Source organism: Stenella coeruleoalba, assembly GCF_951394435.1.
Source record: "Stenella coeruleoalba genome assembly, chromosome: 2".
In the NCBI taxonomy this organism is placed as follows: Eukaryota; Metazoa; Chordata; class Mammalia; order Artiodactyla; family Delphinidae; genus Stenella; species Stenella coeruleoalba.
In genome coordinates, this window is record NC_137147.1 from 26,380,716 (window position 1) to 26,406,816 (window position 26,101).

The 26,101-nt window shown below is 40.3% G+C and overlaps 1 protein-coding gene across 12 annotated transcripts in view; it reads right to left on the bottom strand.

Moving 5' to 3' along the window:
* Positions 1 to 26,101, bottom strand: part of TTLL5 (tubulin tyrosine ligase like 5) — a 305,934-nt gene that overhangs the window by 67,210 nt on the left and 212,623 nt on the right. For all 12 annotated transcript variants that reach the window (XM_079908860.1, XM_079908866.1, XM_079908864.1 and 9 more), the window contains one exon: positions 11,080 to 11,297. In XM_079908860.1, the coding sequence (XP_079764986.1) occupies positions 11,080 to 11,297 (218 nt within the window). The remainder of the gene's footprint in view (positions 1 to 11,079; positions 11,298 to 26,101) is intronic.

A 26,101-nucleotide genomic window follows, 5' to 3' on the forward strand; every position in this document is an offset into this window, starting at 1 on the left:
GCATACGGTATTTGTCTTTCTCTTTCTGACTTACTTCACTCTGTATGACAGACTCTAGGTCCATCCACCTCACTACAAATAACTCAATTTTGTTTCTTTTTATGGCTGAGTAATATTCCATTGTATATCTGTGCCACATCTTCTTTATCCATTCATCTGTCGATGGACACTTTGGTCACTTCCATGTCCTGGTTATTGTAAATAGAGCCGCAATGAACATTGTGGTACGTGACTCTTTTTGAATTATGGTTTTCTCAGGGTATATGCCCAGTAGTGGGATTGCTGGGTCATATGGTAGTTCTATTTGTAGTTTTTTAAGGAACCTCCATACTGTTCTCCATAGTGGCTGTACCAATTCACATTCCCACCAGCAGTGCAAGAGTGTTCCCTTTTCTCCACACCCTATCCAGCATTATTCTTTCTAGATTTTTTGATGATGGCCATTCTGACCGGTGTGAGATGATACCTCATTGTAGTTTTGATTTGCATTTCTCTAATGATTAATGCTGTTATTTTTTAAAGTATTGCTTGTTCATCTATCCTTCAGCTCTCTCTTCTGATATTCCTATCAGAGTCACATGTCATGTTCCACAAGATACTGTTAGATACATGATCTAATATGTCTGACCATTCAAAAATATTAATTTCATCTGCAAGGAATTCATGGCCCAGTTGCTGATTCTGCTGGCAATCCTTCTTAATATTAGATTTATTCATGCGTTTTAGAATTTGGGTTTGCAGGCTCATTTTGAATAGAAATCACTTCCCCCCTTTGTCTCCCTACTTGCTCACCCCTCCCAGTCTGAAGATTTTACAGTTGCCTCTATCCAGTCCCCCTGACCCCAGTCCAGAACCAGACTTTACAGTGGTATTCTGGTGCCCCTGCCTCAGACATAAATAGAAATCCAGGTGAGTTCTGAGACATGAACAGTTGCAAGGGTATTTCATTACCTTTCTAACTCTGTAGGCCCATAGCCTTATATAAAGATGGAGCCTCAGCCAGTGGGTCCATGTCAGCTTTGTCAGTCTCCCTGTAGAAGAGCCCAGTGCATTCTTTAGCTCAGGATTTTTCAACCTTGGTACTACTGACATTTTGGACTGGGTAATTCTTCACTGTGGGGAACTGTCCTGTGCTTTGCAGGACGTTTAGTAGCATCCCTAGACTCTATTCATTAGATGCCAGTAGCAACACCCCTCCCCCTCCCCCCTCCCCCCGCTCAATTATGACAACCAATGACTCCAGACATTGTCAAATGTCCTCTGGGGGGCAACATCATCTCCAGTTGAAAAAAATCACTGTTTTATTTTCTACTAATGAGTCTCTCCTCTCGGGTAGGGTACTCTCAGGCCCCAATACGCCACGGGAGCTGAGCTCCAGGCTGCCACTGCCTGCTTCCACAGCAGGGCTCAGAAAACTTGTTGCTTCAGCCTCATTCACTGATTGCTATTCATTTCTGTACACTTTGGGGCCAAGGAGATGCTTCCCTTGTTTCTTTTTTCTTCTTTAAGCTTTTTATCTATCACTGCTATTTGAAGCAGAGGCGGAATACTAAGTGAGAACTTACGGAGCCAACTTGACTGGAAGTCAGTAAGTCCAAATCTAATCTTTTGTTTTGTTTGAAACTAAGCCTTTGCCTTCAGTAGTCATTAGAGTTATTAGTGTTCAGGAAATCAGAATGTGTGTGAATTTCCATAGCCTTGCTAGCTAGAGCCAAATCATACTTATGAATATCAGTTTACTAACAACAAAAGTGAGATTTCTTTTAACAGGGAACAATAACGGCAGCAGGGATTACAAACTACACCAACCGGCATGCAATGGACACTTAATATATGTCAGGGAAACACACGATCTCCTTTAATCCTAAGAACAGCTCCACGATGTAGGTAATATTTTGCAGATAACAAAACAGAAGCTTAGAGGTATCCCTAAATAACAGTCAATTAAGTAAAGGAGCCAGGATTCAAGTCTAATTCGAAATCTTGGGATATTAGCAGTTGTACTCTACTGCCTCCCATACACTCCTCTACATGGTCTAAATAACTAACGAAGAGATAATTGTTATTTAGTGATCCTTGATGCAAAATACTATGGTGCCACCATCTCTATCTTCACCACCACCTCCTTCACTACCATTTCCTGAGAACTTATCATGAATATAAGCCATATCAGGGGCTGAACTTCTCTCCTGTCTCTCAAAAACAACCTTCATGAAAAGAGGGCTCATGTCTGTCTCGTCCACTGGTGTCATCACCAGTATTTACAGCAATGCACAGCAGTGCACATTCAGTATATATATGATAAAAGGATGAAGACAAGATATCTGTCCCTAATAGACTTAACGAAAAGCAGAACACATATGAAAAGGAAAAATAAGACAAGGAGGCAGATGGAAGAGTCAGCTGAGGAGCTGAGAATGGGGCATCTGGTCAAGCTGTGTCAAGATGATAAATTAGAACCTGATCTTGAATAAAAGGCAGGACTTAGATTCAAGATAGTTAAGGGCATTCTGTGCAGGGGGCATGACATGAGCAGGTAGGAACAATGAATGGAGCCATGTGTGAAGCAGACTGGAGATAGGACGGAGGACAAACTGCAGAGGGCTTCAATGTCCAGAGTAAGGACTCTCAACTTTACTTTGCAGGCAGCTGGAAGCCTCCAAATATTTCAGGAAAAAGGTTCAAAGAACTACTTTAAAGACAATATTTTAAAATTGCTTCCTAGGCCTACGTGTGTACCCTATTTCTTTAAGAACCCATTTGGATAGTTTAAAAACTTCTACTGTGTTCTACTTGGGTTTTTTTTTTATTCAAGAACCAATTTTGATAGTTCATATTTTTCAAAATATTATCTTTCATCCAGTTTAAAAAATTTAGTAGCATACGATTGTGTGCAGTGTCCTCATAATTTTTCAATCTCCCCTATATCTACTTTTAAAAACTTCTATTTTTAATTCTCTTATTTTTCTGGCAGAACTGTGTTTATTTTCTCCTTCCCTGTCCCCCTACCCCGAACTAAACAAGGTTTTGGATTTAACTAATTTTGCTGCTTGCTTTTCAGTTTATATTGCTTTCTTCTTGATTTCCTTTGATCTGTTTTTCTTAGCTTTGTTTTATTGACCCTTTTTTAACTTCTAGAGATGGAAGCTTAGTTCAGGTATGACAAATATGTGGCGTGCATATTCACTACGCTCAACATCAGACATTACTAATCTATCACAGCACTCTGTCTTGCTGAGCTCACAGAAGTCCTCATAATTCTTTTTAACCTGACGCTCTGCTGTAATCAGCTGAAACCACTATATTGGTTGAAGCTAATTTGCCATTTGTATCTTGGTTAATTTCTCTACAATCTTTACATATTTAACACTGAAAATAATTATGAATTTACCTTTGAGTGCATCTTTGCCTAAATTTCAAATATAAGTTTTGATACATATAATTCTTTTTCTTGTTTTTAAAAATTATTTCAGCTTTATTGACTTGACATATAAAATCACAAGATATTCAAAGTACATCGTGGTGATTTGACATACATATGCATTGTGGAAGGATTCCCCTATCTAGTTATTTACCTCACATACTTACCTTTTTCTTTCTTCTCCTTCTCCTTGGTGAGAACATTTAAGTTCTACTCTCTTAGCAAATTTCTTTTTTTTTTTTTTTTTGCAGTATGCGGGCCTCTCACTGTTGTGGCCTCTCCCGTTGCGGAGCACAGGCTCCGGATGCACAGGCTCAGCGGCCATGGCTCACGGGCTCAGCCGCTCCACGGCATGTGGGATCTTCCCGGACCGGGGCACGAACCTGTGTCCCCTGCATTGGGAGGCAGACTCTCAACCACTGCGCCACCAGGGAAGCCCTCCACTTGTTTATTTTTGCTTTTGTTGTCAAATCCAAAAACTCATCGCCACGACCAAGTCAAGGAGATTACTGCCTACGTTTTCTTTTAGGAGTTTTATGGTTTCCATTCTTACATTCAAGTCTTTAATTCATTTTGAGTTAATTTTTGTGTATGTTTTAAGATAGTAGTCCAGTTTCATTCTTTTGCATGTGGCTATTCAATTTTTCCAACACCATTTATTAAAGAGACTGTCCTTTCCCCTTTGTATATTCTTGGCTCCTTTGTCGTAAATTAATTGACCATATATGTCTGGATTTATTTCTGGGATCTCTATTCTGTTCCATTGATCTATGTGTCTGTTTTTATGCCAATGCTGTTTTGATCACTGTAGCTTTGTAATATCGTTTCAAATCAGGGAGCATGATGCCTCCAGCTTTGTTTTCCTTTCTCAAGATTGCTTGGGCTATTTGGGTCTTCTGTGGTTCCATACAAATTTTAGGATTTTGGTTCTATTTCTGTGAGAAATGCCATTGGAATTGTGATAGGGATTGCACTGAATCTGTAGATTGCTTTGGGAAGTCTGGACATTTTAACAATATTAATTCTTCCAATCCATAAGCATGGAATATCTTTCCATTTATGTTTGTCTTCAATTTCTTTCATCAGTGCCTTATAGCGTTCAGCGAACAGATCTTCTCACCTCCTTGGTTATATTTATTCCTAGGTATTTTATTCTTTCTGATGTAATTGTAAAAGGCACTCTTTTCTTAATTTCTCTTTCTTATAGTTTATTGTTAGTGTAGAGAAATTCAACAGATTTCTGTATATTAATTTTGTATCCTGAAATTTCACTGAATTCATGTATGACTTCTAACAGTCTTTTGGTGGGGTCTTTAGGGTTGTATGCAACCTGTATGCAATATCATGTCATCTGCAAATAGTGGCATTCTGCAAATAGATAGTTTTACTTCTTACTTTCCACACTGATGCCTTTTATTTCTTTTTCTTGCCTAACTGCTGAATAAAGGTGGCTAGAGTGGGCTTTCTTGTCTTGTTCTGATATGTACAATTCTTATTTTCAAGGTAGTTTCCAAAATAATTTTGATCCACGTTACTTAAAAGAATGTTTTAACATTCTAAAATTATTTGGACATTTGTCTATATGTTTAATATCTCATTTTATTGTAAAGTGGTCAGAGAATGAAGACTGTATAATTTCCGATTTTTTAGGATTTACACTGAGATAGTTTCGTTTTGAAAAATACTCCCTGGGAGCTCTGCAGGGCATAAAATTGCATGTCTGTTAATTTAATCTTATTAGTTATATTGTTCAAAACCCTTTATGTCCTTATGTTAGGTCTATTTTGCCTATAATAATGACTATTCTATTCTCATTCTGGAATTCACTATTTTAGGTTGAACCTATCTTTTCTCTCATCATTTTTACCTTTGTATACCTTTTCCTCAGAATTTTGGCAGAATTTTAAAAATCTGTCCTGAATTTCATTAATTCAATTTTCTGCAGTGCCCAATCTCGATTCACTGTGTTCAACCCAATTTTTCACTCAGGTGTTCTCATTTCCATTTAATCGTTCCTGACCCCAGACTGCTTGCTCTCTCTTAGATAGATTTTTCTAGCTCTACACACCAATGCACATTAGGGATTTTCTAAAATGTTGTTTTCTTTCTTGATTAAACTTATTTTGGAGGTTGGCAGCTCCTCTGAATCTTCTCCACGGAGCTTTCTTTTAAGCTATACTATCTACTCCCAGGCCCCAAGATTTTAAAATATTTGCTCATCCTTGGAGAAGAAAGTCTAAGTTTGCTAATAAGGACACGGGATTACAGAGGAACTGATAGGAATTCTATCAAAGGCTATTTTAAGTTTCTGTCCAAACCTTTAAAAAAGGGATTTTCATAATCAGATAAGAAAGAAGGGAAGTGAGAGATGGGAAATACCCAACATTTATATTACCATTTTAACATCCCAGCAAGCAGGAATGAGAAGTAAGATTTTAATTTAAATTACCTAAGTATGAATCACCAAAGGAAGATCCATCATTCTATGACTCTCACGTATTTCTCTCCCCACTGGACCGTACATATCCCAATGGCAACTTTTGGTTAGAAGTGATTACTAGTACCTAGTTCTCTGACTGATGTCATCGTCGTCATGCCCAAACCAATTCCTAAGATCTCCTAATGCCACCACTGAGGTCCAAACGCTGAGGCCTGGTAGAGGAAAGGGAGTCTAAGTGGTGACTCCTCAACTGGCCCTTAGCTCTTTCTAGCCCCAGGCCTACCCCTTAGAGTGAGAGGGCATTGTCTGGTGTATTCCAGGGCTCCCAGTATTTTCCTACACTGCACTCCCATAGACAGGCAGTATATAAAGCCCTCGATGTTGTTGTTCTATGCAATCCTTCTTGTGCTACATCTAACAGACATTTCCCCAACACCGCAGTATGAGGGTGACACTAATTCTTCCTCCTCTTGAGTATTTCATTGGCCACTTAAGTGGTAAAACTGGCGTGGAAAGGAACGGAAGTGAGTTCCTAAGTGCTGACACTGCATTTTTCCCAAAGGCAGTATTTTAGGATGATTAATCTGCCACTTGCTGTACAGAATGGATGTGCATGGACTGGTGGGGGGGTGGGGGAGGGGTCTGAAATCAGTGGTCTACTGAGAAGAGTATGGGGTTAGCACAGTGGGGGATATGAATTCTGGCTTTGGTTCTGCCACTGACCATCTGTATACCTTGCTACACCCAAAGCCCGACATTGTGCCTTCATCCAGGCCTTTATCTTCCAGCACTGAAAGTCTATGATTATATATTTGGGAAATGCATAATTTAGAAATCTTATATTTAAGGATGGATATGCTACAGATTCAATTATATTTCTTGAAACTACACATAATAAAAGGCTGAAAGGCTGAGAGAAGATGGTTAACCTATAATATGACATCTTCAGTGCTCACATCAAGACCCTACTTTTGGACCATTGTAACTCCTGATCACTTTGCCTCCTGTTAATGACTCATATGTTAAAAAGATAGAGCATATTTTTTTCCTGATCCTTATTTTTATATTTTTCTGACACCTCCATCACATTGCTGACATCACCAAATGTTCCAGTCACATTAATTGGTATTTGGTTTAACATGCTCCCGGGCTCTCGATTGCTTTCCTCCTTCCTACTCCCTGGCAGCCTTTAGCAAACACCACTGTCCTGGGTGCTGACACTGAACGGCAGTTGACTTCAATTTCTACTGAGGTCACCCTGAGGCAGGATATCCTAAAACCTGGCAAGGAAAGGTAACCCCAGCTATTTAAAGAAAAGTCCTTTAGTTAACACATTATTGACTGGGGGATTTTTGCAGAAACGAATGCCTGTGGCCGTAATACGTCTCCGGTCAAAAATGTGTTAAGTCTGGTGTTTCTCATACAGTTTTCTTTCTTCAGAGAAGTCCCAAGGTAAACAGCTTTGACCCTGCCCTTCCAAATTCATCTCTAGTCTATGAGTTTTGCCCACCTCCCTGGCAAACTTTAATCATCTCAGGTTTCTTTCTCCATATTTCCTGGAGAGTGTGATTCTGGCTCTGAAAAAAAAAGAGGTCTTTTACAAGGAAGGAACAGTTCATATGCATGCAGTTGTTCACAGGCTGTCATCCTTCCTAGTTCAGCTGACTGCTTGGAAGAAATACCACAAATAGTTTTGAAAGGAGGATCTGAAGTTGGTACTAAATTATGAAGTGTTACAAACATTAAAGAGGAAAATCAAAAAAGGGTATTGGCACCATGGAAAAGGTAAAAAAAAATTCTAAACCACTCTCTTCACAGAATTGACAAGTGAGATTTAGCTAAAGGAAATATAAATATATGAATTTGAGAACTGTAACAAAGAACTGTTGGGCCAAGAAAGGATGAGGAAAATGGCTGTAAAGCATCAATATTAAAAAACAAACGTGTTCATTAAAAATCTTTCAACAGAATAGACTGAAAACAGGTTATTTTGGTTAATTATTCAGTGGGGACAGTGGGTTTTGTTTTACAGATGGGAAGCTGAAACCTTTAGAGGAAAAGTGACCTGACTACTATCATAAAGAAACAGGACCCCACTGTTCTGATTCTCAATTCCCTTTGCACCAAAATCCAAACGACATTCCATCTTTTATGTTCCATTGTTCTCTAGACTCAACCCTCTAGGATGTGGAAACTTTGATGCTCTTGGAAATTGCTTCTATATTTGTCCAGTGCCAACTGCTGTGCTAGGAGAAGCCTGAAGTTCAACCAAAAACACAGGGCTTGGCACGGTCAAAAGCTCATCACGACTTCTCATTAGCTGTGTCTCTTGGGACAACTATGGCATTCCTGAGTGTGACTCTGTATCTCCCTCCAGTCATAACTGAGGGTTCCGGATTCATCTGAACTGAGCCCGAATAAAGGCCGCAATAAGCTCCAAGCAAATGAAGCAACACATCTTGCAGGAAGAAAGTAAAAAATTACATGAAAATTTCTTGAAGTGCCAACTTAGTATTAACCATAATACCTAACATTTATTTAGCATTTATTATGTACCAGGCACTGTATTTGTGCTTGACATTCATTAATTCATTTATTTCTCTTAAAAACCCCATGAGGCAGGTACTATTATTATCCCTATTTTAAATAGGAAACTGAGTCCCACAGATGTTAAGTAACTTACTACGCTTGCTAGGAACAAGAATTACTTCAGAACAATAAGAGTAGTGTATCGACTGATACTCAGGATCCTGATTTCGGGAGCCATGAAAGGTTTCTCTAGATTAAAAATAACTTCATCAATCCAAATACAGTATGGAGTTTAGTTCATAGTAATGTACCGATGACAGTTTCTTAGTATGGCAGTCTTCAAATGTACCATGGCAGTATAGGATGTTAACCGTGGGGAAAACTGGGTTTATTTATCTTTATGTGTACTATCTTGACAGCTTTTCTGTAAATCTAAAATAATTCTTAAATAAAAAGATTATTTTTAAAAACTTTACCTAGATACTTCCTAGGGGGAACTTTTCATTGAGTCAGTTCAGAGAAAAACAATGCTATTCTTTTTCCTAAGAGTCGGAAGCATATTGAAAACAGCAGGGGCCTCACGGCACTACAGTTTACATATAAGGGAAAGGATGTTCAGGTCTCCATTAGTGCTAACTTGTTTAGCTTCAGAGACTTGTGCTAGAGTTTTAAAGGCAAATTGGAAACTATTTCCTGGAACAACGCCTCATAGCATGCCTTTTGATACTTGGATTATATTTCTTAAATTCTGAAGAAATCTTGCTTTCCCCCCCTCTTCTGTGCTTTTTTGGTGCTGAGCTGCTTCCGGTTTTCCCACACTCCTGCCCGTCAGAGAGAAGAAACCACAAAAATGCAGCAAAGCAAAGTTTGTCCATAGAGCTGCAATTCCATCTCAGAAGCCTGAAGTGCTCTCCTGCCAGCATGAGTTCAGGGCAGTGAGTGGGGTCCTCGAATGTCCAGCCCTGCTGCCTGCTGACGGAGCCCCCCTCTCCACCAGCAGACTAGCCACAGGGGCACCACGGGCCATCTCAGCAATGATTGGAACAGCCACAAACCAGGAGCACACTGGCAAATTCAACATTCATATCCAACTCACTGATATTCCCACCTAACTGTGGGCTTCTCAAACCTGGGAATGAAAGTGTGGTTTTGGAATGCTTATAATGGTTACTAAGGCTTACTGAGTTCTTAAGTGTGCTAGGTCTTGTGCTATGTACTTTACAGATATTAAGTCTGCTAATATTTATCAACTGTCCTATGAAGCAAATACACTTTGTTATCCCCACTTCACAAATAAGGAAACTGAAGTCAAGAGTTTAAGTAATTTGTAACTTGTGGAAGATCTCACGTTAATAAAGTGTGTGTGTGTGTGTGTGTGTGTGTGTGTGTGTGTGTGTGTGTAGGGGGGGGTGGGTGGGATGGGACACAGGCAGGCTGGCTCCAGAGGCTGCACTCTTAAGGATTCAAGGCTATTCTTTCTAGGGTGAGGGACCATACATCCTTCTGATCATGCTATTGGCTCTCAACCACGAACTGCAGCCTTCCCACTGCCCTCTCCTACTGCTCCAGATAGTTCTATAAAGTCATTACGATGCCTGTTATTCTTAGAACAGTGCTTGGCACTTGGTAGGCACTGAATAAACGTTTGTTGGATAAATGAATAATGGCAGCAATACTATTAAAACAACCACGAGGGATTGTTTTCGATCCAAATCCAGAATTTGATTCATTAACCAAGGGGGGAAAAACACTAACTGCTTCTTCTATGCCCTAGGATTCCTTCTTACAACTAAAATTGATTTTGTGAAGGACAAATGAATGGGGAGCCTCAATGAGAACAAGAGAAATACACAAACCTCCTCTAGGCCTTTATCCATCAGGGAATGCCTGCCTCTTCCAGACATCTTTGATAAGTTCCCCAATTTTAAATGGAGAGGGGCTGTTAGAACCAGCACTCCTTTTACCAGTCCACTTCTGGTTTACTAGGGAAGATGGCTGGAGGTACAGTGAAGGACGTGACCTAAAAAACGTGATTCAGGTACGGAAATGTCTTTTTTGAGGTAAAACAGGTAGATGACAAAAGGTATTAGAAATATTGTTGCTACACAGAGCCTGATGACTAAGGTCAATGAAGTTAATCCCTCTAATGAAATCCCAATCCTATGTCTTCCCTTTCAAATGCCTAAAAATGAAGAAACAAGGGTGGGGGTGAGGGAAGAGTATTGCATTTTATCTGAAATATATATGAAAAGATCTAACTCTGTAGAATGACCAAAAGAAAAACACATCCAGGAGGAAGTTTTCATTTCCTCCCTCCAAGCCCACAGTTCAGCACTGTTACCCAGTGCACTGTCTGACTGAGGTTCCTGCTAGAGGCCAGAAGAGTTAGTTAGCAATGACCCTGAACCCTGCCAGTGGCAGCACTCATCACAACCACTGGGGAACATAAAAGAGCAGTGCCTGCCCCTCCCACAGGACACAGCCTGGACATTGGCCATGTTGCAATAGCTCCCCAGGTGATTCTAATTTGTAGCCGGGTGCTGAGAACCAGTTAGCCTTTATTCCCCATCAGGTGTTCTTTTCAACATTTCAGCACAAACTGTCTCGAGCCTCCAGAAATAGAGAGTACTGTTTGCATAGAATTGACACAACTCAGAAGAAACTGAACAGAAGATTACTGAAAACTTACTTGGAAGCCCTCTGGGATGCTGCCTTTCTGAGGACTTGTTTGTGATTGGACGGGGGCTTGGGGACCAGGGAAGAGGAAGAGCTTGGAGCCGGCACCACTGTTTGTGGCAGAGTGGTTGGCTTCTGGCCACTAGCTGTGGCGCTTGAAATTCTGCAAGCTGCACCGTTATTTATTGTCCATAAATTGGAGTTAGGTAGTGTCTGGCTGCCAAAGATCACCTACGAGAAAAAGAAAAAAATGAAAGATGGAGATGCCCTTCGCGAATTAGTTTGCGGTAAGTCAGTAACTGGTTTGCAATCCTGAGGTGGGACAAAAGGAAATGGGAAACCGTTAAAATTAAGTAATTTTTAAGGAAAAACTTCTCCTCCAATAAAGCCAATGCAGGTTTAGGTTCAGGGAAGGAAAATCTCTTTTAGCAGAGAGTTGAGATTATCTTGCTGAAAGTACACTGGAGTAGGACTCAGGGCGGCTGGGTACTATGTATTGTCCATATGCGTGAATTAGAGGAGCATTTGGTCTCTCTCAGTCTTAGTATCCCTTCATTGTTAAAGTCAACAAGTATTTAATGAATGCCTCTTGCTGGGTATCGAGTACTAGAAATACAGCACAGAACAAAAGTGACTTGAAGCCTGACTCAATTCCAGCCCACTCCCAGAACTCTGAACTCCTCTAGAAGGTTCGTACCTTGGAGGAAAGGGAAGGAGCCAGTGTGGCGTAGTAACACCTTGATGACCTAAAGATTAACATAAAACTACACTTGAAAACACTTTCAAAGTAAAATTACTACATCAATAGTAGTTACTATATACAAATACCAGAGCAAAACAAGGGTATTTTCGCTCAGAGGGTAAGCCTACAACTACTAAATAATGACCTAAAAACCATCTAGATGTCACAAACACCAACATGTACCTGCAGTAAGGATGTATTTAATTGTACACTTCCTCAGGGAGAGGCTTAAAAAAACTCTTACAGCTTAATTCACCCCATTAGAAATAGTTTTTTTGTGTCCCAAATTTTGTTCCTGATTCTTCAATTGTGTTAACACTGCTTTCAATATGCATTGCTTCATAAAAGCTTTAAATGTAAAATAATATTAGGAGGAAAATAATATAATTGACAAAATACGTAGGACTTTTTATTAAAAGGATTTCTGGCAACTGATATCTATTTGTAGGCACGACATTTTAAGAGGCATGGAAGAAATGTCATTTCCTCATGGCAAGGCCTAAAGGAATAAGTTCAGATGCTCTTACATTCACCTGTTAGGTGAACTTCACCAGGTAAACTTATTTTTTAAGATATAAGAGACAAACTGGGTAGCTTTAGTAAATACATGTTAACCAACCCTCCTATACTCATGCCTTGGAAGGTCCCATTTCAGGAAACTGTGTCCAAGGGCTCCAGGCTGGGCAGGTATGAGTGGGGGATCAGGGAGGGGGTCTCGTGTGGAGGGAATGTGTTTGGCTGAGAGGCTTGACAAAGAGCACAGTGATTTCAGAGGTGGAGGATTGGGGCTTTTTCACACAGACCAACTGGACTGAGATGTTCCCCGTCTCTGGAAACCACCCGAAAGGGAACTGAAGAGCTGTTCGCTTGCCTCTATCTCTGACCACAGAAGGGGAGCTGAGGAAGACGTGAGCCCAGGGGCAAAGCCAGGAGCCTGGGGCTGCAGAGTGTGTACATGGGGGTGTACGTGGGAGTGGGGGAGGCAAGGGGTTGGGTGATCTGCAGAAACCAAGGGGTGCAGCAGAGGCCAGCTTGTGGGGACTGGCTCAAAAACAAACCCACTCCTTTCAAGCACTGTTTCCATATCTGAGGGCCTCAGAATCTGTGGGAGAGATTCAACTGGGAGGAAGGAGGGAGGCAGGAGAGGGCTAACCTAGGCTTCTATTTTCACCACTGCCTCCCAATAAGTGAGCTTCGACTGAAGAGTGCTTGAAAGATGCCTCATTCAGGGTGGGGAGAAGATCAGAACTCAGAATGGGGGCTGAAGAGTCCTATGTCGACCATCCATAAACACGTTCACTGGATGAGTAGTAGAGGAGGAAAACCACTGTTAGTGAAATGCTCTTGGAAATAAAAACATTCTTTACTGAGTTAGATTTTTCACACTGTGACGGAACTGCCATCAGTAAGAACATCTATTTAATACATGTTGCCCTGGTGACAACCGTATTTCAAATTCACTGAGTTTTCCTTTTATTAAAAAATCTTCCTGGGACATCTAAATACAAATAAAAAGATGAATAAAAAGAGCAAGATCAGAACAGTGAGTATAGTAAGCTTCTACTTGAGTAAAAAAGAAAAAAGGATACATACAAACATACAGTTATATGCCAATACACACACATAAACATATATACAATGTTGGTATCTGCACAGAACAATTTTGAAAGGCTCTTAAAAATAACTGGCATCCTCCATGGAAAAGAACTGTCAGCTAGGGGTCAGGGGGAGAGGGAAACTAATTTTTTACTAGATATCATTTGTACCTTTTTGAATTTTGTACCATCTATATGTAGTTATTTATTACAAAAATCAATTATTGAAAAGTCAAAAGGAAGTCAAGTTCTAACAAGATTTGAGCAGGTAACAGATTAACTTTCTGAGTACAAATCAAAGTATCCAAATGAAAACCAAGTTTCAGGCAGCTGGTTCTAGGACCTGCCACTAGACTGGGTTGAAGAAGGAAGTGACTGTTCAACACTTACTATGGCTACAAAACCAGATTAGGTCATCAGCGAAAAGGAGACACTCAGGTAAGTGGAAAGGAGCATGGCTCTGCAGTCCAATGTGCTTGGGCTCAAATGCAGGCTCTGTCACTTATACACTGGGTGGCCTTTTCAAGTTACTTAACCTCTCTGAGCTTTAGCTTCCTCATAAAACAATTATAATCACTTGGCTGGATTGTTGGGGATTAAATGAAGATCACATAAGTAAATGTAGCCCAGGCACTCAGTAAAGGTTTCTTGAAATAAATCAAAGTGCCAGGCACACAGTAGAAACTGAAATGCTCCCTTCCTTCCCAAACTACTGCCTTTTACTGAGGAACCAAAGGACGGGCTGATATGTAAGTCTGCTTATCTGTAATGACTTGTGAATGGTAGTTGGTTCTACGTTTTTCAACATAGTTTTCTAGTCTTATAATGATGCTCACTAGCTGCAAAAACAAACTCTTAAAGTGAAAACATATGTGTAGGTTCCCCAGATCATATTTACTCAATTCTCTTTGGCAGAAATGATCTTTCCCTCTTCCAAATGCTTATAAAAATGTATTTGTATGTGTCTTATCACATTTAGCACATTCTACCTTGTATTACAGGCACTTATATATGTACTTTTTTCTGCTTCTGGACAATTCATACTGGAAATGCCTGGATTTATATCTGATTAATTTTTGTTTCACTAACTGCCTAGTAGAATGCCTTGTGCATAAAAGGTGCTTAATAAGCATTTACAACATGAATGAAAAAAAAAAAACAACTCACATTATACCAACTATTGATTTTTTTTTTAAGCATCAGTTAAATTCCCATAAAAGAAAATAGGCAAGTTTGTGTTTACGTAGAGATGTAATCTTGTAATAGGACCATTCTCTGGAGTTTGAATAGTGCCTAGTGTGGTATGTGTTCAACTTATACTCAGCCACAAAATGTAAGTAAGCCCTTCTATAGACCCCAAACAAAAATAAATTCACCTTCCTAGATGCAAATTTTGTGGCAGGACCTTAGACACCAATGTTCCATAAGTAATAAGATCAGTCTTTATCTCAAAACACAAAATAAAATAAATCAGAAGAATTTATTGCTTAGGGGACTCACTTGCTTGGGTACTAATAATTCTTCCTTTCTTCCCAATAAAACTGCCCTGATTTTGTTTGGGTAATAATGTGTGCCCAGCTAAAAAATTACATTTCCCAATCTCTCCTGTACCTTGAGATAACCATGTGACCTAGTTCTGAGTTGTAAACAGAAGTTTCCAGGTACAGGTTCTGGGAAAGCTCTTTAAAGGGGGCAGACTGGGTTGGTTGGTGCACAACTTTTGCCCTTTACTGCTCTTCTTCTCCCCACCCAGAACATGGATATCTACCTAGAGGTGGACAGGCATAGGTAACTTCCATAGGGTGGAAGTTACTTGTTAACGGACCGCAGAGGAGAAAGACAGGAGGAGCACGGGTTCCTGATAGCACCACGGACTTTAGGAGCACCTAGCTCTAGATTTCTGACTATACTGGGGAAAGAAAATAAACCTCTAACTTGTTTAAGCCATGGGTGTGTGTGGGGGGGGTGCCCTATTACATGCAGCCAAGTGGAACCCTAACTGAGCTGAGATATAATTCTCAATCTACCAAAGAGTCAAGCTTGTTTCAGCCTCAATGTAACATGTGCTGCATCTCAAAAAAGCAGATACTTTTTCCGAATACAGTAAAAAGCTTCCAGGTTCTCATTTGTTGTTTGGTGATCACATGCTCATATACTGAATAGGTAATGAAATTATCACAACTCTATGCCATCCAAAACTCCCAAAAGTCAGTAATGTGGACAAGTCCCCAGGTGTTTCACCAAAGCCAAGACTAAGTGGAATGAGATTAAAGTAATCAAATCTGATTAAGAAGCAAACCAGGAAAGTACTCAGGTAATGTTAAAGGCAGACATATAAATAGATGTTTTTAGACTACTGGCAGAAATCAGCCTCCCCAGGTATACCCCATAGCCTGTATTGGCCCTAATCCTACAACTCTACCAATGACAGATTGTATGAACTGTTTTGTCCTGATATTCATTCAAAAACAAGCAGAAGAATTATATAAAGTTCTCTCCATATAATTTCTAAAAAATGTGAGGTTTGGATATACAGTATTAGCACTCTGCACTTGTGGGTTAACCCAGGGATGGGGGCTGCACCGTCATCAGTCAATGTCCTGGGAATGTAAGAACTGTATAAGCACCAGCTGTATAAGACCTGGTCAACAAGCACAAGCCCTTTGCTTCTTTATTGGGTGTGGGAAACAGCAATGCCTCAGCAAGGAGACTCAGAGAAAACCACAGTTTGAGCGTTGGCTTGGCCACAGACAAAAGACTGGAAAGGGCCCTCCTTCTCCCACAACAGAAGGGTACTCGTGGGTGGGAAGGAGGAATTTCTGATAGACAGAACACAGACTGAAACTTGGAAGGTCACAGGGAAGCAAGATCTGAGCTCTCTTACTAGAAAGATAACACTGTTCAGAGATTAAATTCTGGGAGTGTGTGTGTGTGTGTGTGTGTGTGTGTGTGTGTGTGTGTGTGTGTGTGTGTGTGTGTGTGTGTGTGTGTTTTAATTCCTTCCAGAGAAACACCCCTTTTAGCCTTTACTCAGGCTTCTTGGTGATGGAGTAGAGCTGGAGGCCTCCCTGCAGTGAAATATCAATAACTCTCTAATTCATTTTTTTGAAAATTAAGGGGGATGAAGCAGGTAAATGTTAACCTCTATTGAGCGGGGTTAATGTCTCTTTGTACCCCTTTTACTCTGATATCAGAAGAGCAAACATTTGGGGCATTATTCTCCCCATATGAGATTTTTATTGTAACTTGGATAAAGTTCCCATTACGTAGCATACAAAGCCACTTCTAGTTCTGGCAGCTCAAGTACTGGGATGGTATATCTTCCTGAGCAGGTAAGATGCTAAGCACTCATCCTGCTACAACCAGGCCGAGAGCTGTTCAATGCAAAGAACACATTTCGTCTTTTGTGCAACCATATGATGCTGTGAAAAGCTCAGGGCCAGGGTGAGGGTGAGGGTAGCTGTTTCTATTTTGGCAAAAGCAAGCTTCCAAAAGGCCTTTGTCCCACCCTGCATGCAGTTCTTGGCTGTCTTCCATTCACAATGTTTGTCAGCTGGAACAAGACTGAAAGCCGAGCAAGAGAAAGAATACAACTTCCGGTACTGCAACAAGGCACTGGGCAATGCTAGGACCTCGACAGGGATGGGGCAGAAACCCTGAAGATGCTCCCGTTCATACACAGAGACACTGAAGACACAAGCACCTGAGACAGGACTTTGAGACGCCAAAGAGATTGGAAGTCCTCTGGCATTCCCTCCCACTTCTAAAACAAATGAAGAAGCTACTTCTCCTATAGCAACTAGGAAAGAAGGCTCTTACTAGTGCAAATCACCTATTCTAAAGGATGTGAATACAGGTGCTTACGTGGACAGAACAATTTAGAAGAAACTATTATTCACCAACCAACTGAAAACACTGTGCTTCAGGCAGCCCCTAAATCAACTGTACCTTCTAACATCTGAGAAACAATGCAGGCCATTAAAAACAGATACTCAAATATACTTACATGCCTCAGACTCCTGCATGTACGCAAACCAAAGATACCAGCAGTGTCTCTGAGTTGGGTTTTCAATAGCATTGAGACACTGGAACAGATCTTGGGCTAGGTGTGTGTTACAACCAAAGAAGTCCAACTATGAGGCAGCTGGCTAAGGCCAGGTCTGCAGCCCATGATCAGAAAGCCCAGTGAAACTAGCCCTAAGACATCACACGGATGACATTTCCTCACTACAGGCCCACCCCCCATTCTGACAACAGAACTGACTGATAGTCATACATCGGTAGAGGCTCATAGTCTGATGGCAAATTTAGACTCCTATGACTGTAGACTCTGCTTTGCTTTCTATTTCTTTCTCCCACAATGCCCAGCAATATTTGGCAGACCAAAGGTTTTTTGTTTTTTTGAAACACGTTCATTAGAAAAAGGAAAAGTTTTAAAAGTCATTTCGGGGCTTCCCTAGTGGCGCAGTGGTTGAGAGTCCACCTGCCGATGCAGGGGACACGGGTTTGCACCCCGGTCCGGGAAGATCCCACATGCTGCGGAGCAGCTGGGCCCATGAGCCATGACCGCTGAGCCTGCGCATCCGGAGCCTGTGCTCTGCAATGGGAGAGGCCACGACAGTGAGGGACCCGCGTACCGCAAAAAAAAAAAAAAAAAAAAAGTCATTTCGAATTCTACTCTCAGAGATAACCTCTGGTAACATTTAGACTTTTTTCTGTGTATAGTCACTTATTTTCTTTGTATATACATGCATTTCCATGGGCTTACAAAAATGGTATATGATATCTGATGTTTTGGAGACTTTTTTTCATTCAAATATCTATCTTGAGCATTTTTTCATATATATAAGGGTAGATCTAGATGATTGTTTTTAATGGCTGTGTATTTTCTATCATGGTTTATCATAATTTACTGAACCAATCACCAATAGTAGAATGCTATAAACTGACACAGTAGATCTATATTTGCAGTTAAGGAAATAAGTTCCTAAAACATTTTTAAGTGGGAAAAAGTACGCCCCCTAAAATCTTATACTTCCATTGTGAAACCACACACATAGTAAGGCTATCACCAGTTTATTTTGCTATTTAAGAATACTGTTGTGATAAACATCATGTTATTTTTTATATCTTTTGACATATACCAGATCATTTCCTTAAAGTAATTTCCTTGAAGTAGAAGGGCTAGATCAGAAGGCTGCTTCTTCTTTGTCTTTTTTATACATATTCTCAAATTGCCCTCTGTAAAGGCTGTACCAAATACATTTCTGTCAGTATGTTTGGGAGAATAATTCCCTTACCTTTCCTTGATTATTATAAGGAAATACTACGTGTCCCATGGAAAGCTGGCTCATAATTTGATGCTAATGCTGTTTCTCCTTTTTTTTTTCAACGTTTATAAGACATTTATGCCTTTGGACAAACATATTCTTTTAATCGTTTTACCATGGTACTATTAATCATTCTTTCTCCTCACATCTCTCTCTAGCAATTGTGAAATTAATTTGCTATAATTTTCAGCTGTCCAAACAAGTAAATATTAGTTTAAAAAGGTGTAGCTAATTAATATTTTACGAGCCTTGAACTTCTCCTAAACCACCTTACTGAATATCATTTAAACCAATTTCTGCTTCTGGCACAGGGGGTTTAACTAAAACCCAAATTGAAATTATAATGCAATAGCTAAGATGTGGAAGCAATCTAAATGCCCATCAACTGATGAATGGATAAAGAAAATGTATATACATGTGATAGAGCATCATTCAGCCTTAAAAAAGAAAGAAATCCTGCATAAGTTACAATGGATGAAACTTCAGGACATTATGCTAAGTGAAATAAACCAGCCACTAAAAAACAAATACAACATGATTCCACTGATATGAGGTATCTAAAGCAATCAAACTCATAGAAACACAAAGCAGAATGGTGGATGCCAGGGGCTGAGGGGAGGGGGAAACGGAGCTGTTCAATGCATACAGAGACTCAGTCATGCAAGATGTAAAAGTTTTAGTAATCTGTTGTACAACAATGTGCATATAGTTAACAATACTGTAGAACTCACAAAAATTGTTAAGAGGGTAAATTTATGTTATGTGTTTTTTACCACAATGGAAAAAAAGTAATAATAATAAGAGAAATGAATTTTTATTGAGCTTTTATCATGGTTAGCATTGCTCTAAGTGCTTTACATGTTATAGCATGTTCCCAATCATTTGAGGTGGGTCCCATCATCACCTCCATACACAGAAGAAGCAACCAGAGCACAAAAAGGTTCCGTAATTTGTCCATGATGGCAAAGCTACCAAGTAGTAAGTGAGATCCAAGTCGTCGTCGGAGTCTGATTTCACAGCCCTACTGTACTACATTGCCTTCCTCATTTATGCTATGCTGACTCCCTTTTTAAAGCAAATCCACTGAAATCAAATCCCCCTTCCAAAGCAAATCTAAAGCAAACTTAGCAATGTGTCCAATTTTCACCAGACGCATTTAAAAGACAGAGATTTCCCTGACTTTACTCCAGGAAGAAAAGGTTGAAAAAAATTTGTGTGTAAGCAAATCTTTGTTACTTCTTTTGAAAGTTAAAATATGTAAGTGTATGCGTATGTGAGTCTGTGCGTGTATAATATATAAATAAAGGTAACTTCAAAAGATCAGCAATGACCCCAGATTGAGAGTTCAATTGGTTAAAAAAAAAATAACTCATAGCCTCATTTTCAATTGTCTCTTTTATCTTTTACTTACTAGTAGTTTTACTAAGGCCCTTGTTCTCCTAATAATGTTTGTGTCTTACATCGTCTGATAAGTAAAATGAAATAATTAGACAAGGCAATGTCTGAGTTCTTTACAACTTTAAATTCAGAGTTTATAAATATCTAACTTGTCTTTGTCTTCAAATGTTTAGTTTGTTTTACTTGGCTCAGAATATCACATATTGACCTGTTGTTCATCTTACACAGACTTTGCTGTCATATATACCTGATAAGTTTTTTCCTGTGGCTGCATCCATTGCAGATGGGTGGGGTTCTTTACATTTAAAGATGAGGTCTTTCATCATCTCACGCAAAGTTACTGCTGTGAGTCCCTCATATGCCCACAGACAAACAGAAAAAAGCCACAGGTCACAGAGTGAGGGGAGGGAATGAAACTGGCCACCAGGCAGCTGTAGCGAAACCACATTTTAAGGATATACAACAAACAAGGTCGATCCCAAGCAGCTGGTAGGTGAAGAGCTGCCTCTTAACAAACCTACAACCAAGTGGAGCTCTGAATTTTGATTCATTGTGTTGACCTTTTCTTTTACACTTGTGTGTATGGGTGTATAGCAGCAGCAACAATAAAATTGGAATGTCTTATCTGACTGATGATAAATGTATAAAACAAGAAGAAAATGAAGAGTCACTTACTCAAGGGGGAGGGAGGTAGAGTGGAATAGGGCTTTGGAAGCCTCTGACCTGGCTTAGCTATTACAACTGCAATAAGCCAGCTGGGCAACCTTGTGTAAGTTACTTAAACTTTCTGAGCAACAGTTTCCTCATCAGTGGAATGGATATAATACTATATCTAGCATACAAGAGGCACTCACTGTACACCCATTTCACTGCCTTCACCTTCCTGCCTCCAAGATTCCAGAGAGAAACTACTCTAGCAACAGCTTAGAAAACACCCTGGTGGTAACCAGGGGACTTCTATTACTAGTAGTAAGGAATCAGCATAATGAACTGATGTTTATATTGAAATAATGCATTAAGAATCAGATTTCTGGGGACTTCCCTGGTGGTCCAGTGGTTAAGAATCTGCCTTCCAATGCAGGGTTCGATCCCTGGTTGGGGAACTAAGATCCCACATGCTGTGGTGCAACTAGGCCCGCATACCGCAACTACTGAGACCACGCGCTCTAGGGCCTGCGCACCACAACTAGAGAGAAGCCCGCACTCTGCAACTAAGACCCGATGCAGCCAAAAATAAATTTAAAAAAAAAAATCAGATTTCTATGGTATTGAAAAAGCAAGCATAATATTAATCATGCAAAAGTGTCAATCTGTGTTATTCACATTGGTAGACACCTGCTGTGTTTCCTGACAGTATTCTCAAAAACACCATCATAGAAACAAAATTAAACAGTATGACCAATGACAACAACAGGGTTGAAAGGAAGAAGTGATTATTGAAGAGATAATTCCTATGTTATCAATAACAACCCACACACATGCCCTGAATCTCCAAACTTCTAGAACATATTTCAGGATTCTGCAAGACTCAGTGGTTCCTGACACTGCTCCTAAATAATAAAAGCACAAGGGAGCATAGAGTATGGGCATTTCTAAGAGTTTTAAGTCCTGGAAGACCTTATTAAGACATCTCTTTAAGAATTTGAGGTAACTGGGATAAAAGTTTAGTAAACCTTTTCTTTTGCAACAGTGTATCTGACTAGTAGGAGACTAGTTAAGATATCTGAGATTAACTTTTCAAATACAGTTTTATAGGTGTCAATATGTACTTGTCGAACGCATGAATTGCAATTTAAAATGTATGTAGGGCTTCCCTGGTGGCGCAGTGGTTAAGAATCCGCCTGCCAATGCAGAGGACAAGGGTTCAAGCCCTGGTCCGGGAAGTTCCCACATGCTGCGGAGCAACAAAGCCCATGCGCCACAATTACTGAGCCTGTGCTCTAGAGCCCGCAAGCCACAGCTACTGAAGCCCGCGTGCCTAGAGCCCATGCTCCGCAACAAGAAAAGCCACCGCAATGAGAAACCTGCGAACCGCAACGAAGAGTAGCCCCCGCTCACCACAACTAGAGAAAGCACGCACGCAGCAAGGAAGACCCAACGCAGCCAAAACTAAATAAATAAAATAAATACATAAATTAAAAAAAAATAATAATAAATAAAAATAAAATGTATGTAACAATACATATAACTATTAGTTATTGAACGCCTGAATATTGTCAGAGAGGTAGTATAGCGCATGATAGCCAAGAGCTAGGATGCCGGAGGCTGACACCCCTGGATTCCAAAACACCAGCTCTTCCATTTATTACTTTTGTGAGCCTGGGAAAGTCACATAAGTGATGCTCTGTTTTTATATCTGGAAAATGGGGCTAATAAGAGGGCAGCTGTGAAGATTCACTGTGATAACACAAATGACACTCCAGGTTCAGTGCTTGGCACATGGTAACACCCTGAGGAATATAATCCTCATGAAAACCCACAGATATACATTATCATCACCATACTAGAGATAAAGAAACCGAGGTTCAGGGAAGTTCAGATAACCTGCCGCAGGTTATGGGCTCAGGTTTAAACAGGATTATCTGACTGCAAAGCCTGTCCACAGTGCCTATTTCTAAACAGCTGAATGTAGTTTTACATGTATTATTTCACGTATTTTCAATGTCTTTTCATTAGGTAAGAAGAAAAGAGTTTGGCTTGGCAAAATCTGCTAAATCAAATGGTTCTAAGAAAATCATAATCATAAACAAGCTATAAACTAAGTGTTATATGAATTTCTGATACAGGTCAGAAGCAAATATAAAATTGAACAAAAGACCCCAAAACCAAATGAAAACAAAAAAACAGAGCAGCAGTATGTTAGAACGTTCAAGTCAACCTGCTCCAGGAGCTACGCCTGAGGTCTTGCCCACCCCGCCCCCACCCCCACCCCAGCCAACCTTCTTCCCAGGTACTCTCCTTGGAAAGACGTAAAAAGACTCCCCCTGCAGAGCCAGTCTGCTTGCCTGCTCTCCCTGTGCCGCGCTGAGGGGCTAGCGTGTTATTGCTGGCTGCCTGGAAAAGCCCGGCGCCTGCTGAATTTCTCTTTCTTTCCCCTCCCCTACAACACAAACACACAGCAGCTGAAGGCCTGGAGAAACAGTATTCACTGCTGCAGGTGGGGCAGAATTTTTCTAGACACATGCAATGAACTTTTAGGAGCAGAATAACAAGACTTGGCTGGGTTTATACGGGAATCCTTTCCACACCTGCGAGACTATGCTCTCTCTCACTCACACACACACACACACACACACACACACACACACACAGGCCGTTAGCAAAAAGCTCATTACACTTGGCCCTTAAGATGCTGCTATTGTACGGAAAGGACCCTTCAGGCGAACACTGAGCTGCCCCCGCTGCCCTGCTTGTCTGGGGACATTAGTCTCTGTTGCCCCTCACCGAATCTGGGTTAGTCTGGTGAAATTGGCCATCTTGGGATGGGGGAAGTAAAGCACAGAGTGGAAGGATTAGAGGAGCTGAGGATGCACGGTTTTTTCCTACCTTGAGTTACCTTATGATGTTGAAAATTAAGTCTACTAAAAATTGAAGGGCTTTGGAAACCAGTGAAAAATTAAGATGTACTTAAAATCCCCTCTCTCCCCCTTTGTTGTTAAAAGAAATTTCAGCAGTTCTTCCTTGGCCATCAAAATATCCTTAATTTTTCTGCTTTTGGGGCTTTTTTCAGTCTGGAGTAGGTAGAGAAGAGAGTGGGAGGGCAGGAGATGGGGGTTGAGAGCAGAGGTTTAACAAAGGATCACTTTAACAGAAACTACTGAGTAATCGCTCTGCCCTGGGCCAAGAATAACATCAGCTCAGCGTTGGCAATTAGAATCAGGTCAGTCAGGCCTCAGAGCCGGTGTAGCCCTCCTCACAGACCCCAGCAGGGAGAGCTACTCATGCTGATGTCACCAGCAGTCACTGCTGCCCAAGAAAGTCCCCCCATTCAGCTGACAGAAAAGTTTTTTATCCTTCTCCTTCAGGGGCAGGAAGCCAGTCTGAGAAGGAAGTGGAAAGCAATGAGGGAAACCGGAGAGAAGACACATTCAGATGTATCAACACACAGAGTCACTGTACCATCCCTAGAATACCAAGATCCTGCAATTTCCTCAACTATCCTGGAACTCATTTTAAATGAATTAATACATGTAAGGCACCTGGAATAGTGCTTGGACCACAGTAAGTGCTTATTAAGAGTTAGCTATTCTTACTAAAACAAAGAGGGAGGAATCTGTCCCATTATTTATCTCTCATCCATCATAAAACTTGCATCCTGGGAGTAGCGGTTGCTGAGCAGAATGTACCCCGATAAGAAGAATGAACAGGAAGTTTTCAAGTTTGGAAACTTATTGATAAGGAAACTGTAGTAGATGAAGTGAAAAAGATGGAAACAAAGTTCCTATAAAAAAAAAGATTGCCTGAAATTTTATAAGGGCAACACTAAATTTTAACAAATCCAGCCTCCCTTTCAAAAGACAGAAGACAAATAAAAGGGAGACATTTCTAATCTCTTTCTCTCTAGCTTAATGGTTCTCCAAGTGCGGGCCCCAGAAGAAAAGGCTTAGCATCATCTGGGAACTTGGAAATAATTGAGGCCCATCCTAAACCTACTGAATCAGAAATGGAGTCAGGGAAGCAATCGGTGTTTTAAGAGACCCTCCAGGGGTTCTGCTGCTCAAAGCCAAGGATCTGCAAACTATGGCTTGCAGGCCAAATCCAGCCTGCCATCTTTTTTGTAAATAAAGTTTTATTGGAAAACAGCCACACTCATTCATTTACATGTTGTCTATGGTTGTTTTCATTCTACCATGGTAAAACTGAGTAGTTACCACAGACCCTACGTACAGCCTGCAAGGCCTAAAATATTTACTATATGACCATTCACAGAAAAAGCTTGCTGACCCTTGCTCTGATTTAGAATGATTTTTTTTTTAAATTGCTAGTTTTACCCATCAGTGTGTAAAAGCTCATAGTTTCAATTTTGTCTTATTTTGTTTATCATGCTCTCTATCAAACGGACTGGATCACACCTATTTCCTTGTACCTCTGGCCCTGGAAGCCTCCGCCAATGGCTCCAGGTGACTTTCCTCTCCCAGGTCCATGCTACAGGACCAGTCTTTTGTAGGGGTGATTCGGTACATGAAAATTCCTAGATTTATGAGTGAAATGCTAGACAGAAATGAGGATCAAAGCTTACACTGCATGAATGGTTAGAGATGCCCATTTCAAAACTCATATCCTGAATCAGAGTTTTCCTCCTGAAATTAATACCTACAAAAAGTTATCTAAAAAATAAATAAATTAATTAGTTAAAAAAAAAGCTGGCTAAGTGCAGAAAGGATGGAGAACTTCCTCTGCATGTAATGCAAGAAAGGCTGCATGATGATTTTTCCAACAATATTTTTAGGAGATCACTATGAAAGGCACTGTCTGTCCATGTATGATATGATATGATATAATATAATATAATATAATACAATACAATACAATACAAGGCCCCTTTTAATGTCCTGGTCCATAAACACATCTCTCTTGTGAATGGATACTAGGTAAATCAGATTTCAATTCTACTCACTGCTCTCAAACAGGCAATTAACCAAATTGTTAGTTATATCAATGCCTACCTACACTTTAGAAAATTGAATCCAAAGCATAAGAAGTTCATCAGAGAAACCACCTCTATCTAAAGGGGTTAACCCAAGGACAGACATATAGGACATCCTGAGAAGGCAAACCATGTTTCAAGCGATCATTTGCTTGTAATTATAAGGGTCAGGTCTAGCACAGTCACAAGGTGAGCTAAAAACACAGGCTTAAAAATCTAATTAGGGCTTTGCTCCTTCTGTGGAGTGTTTCTTAATGTCCTCTGAAATAAAGCGCTCTAAGGTACTATTCTTCATGTTAGAACACTTACTATCTTATTTGCTA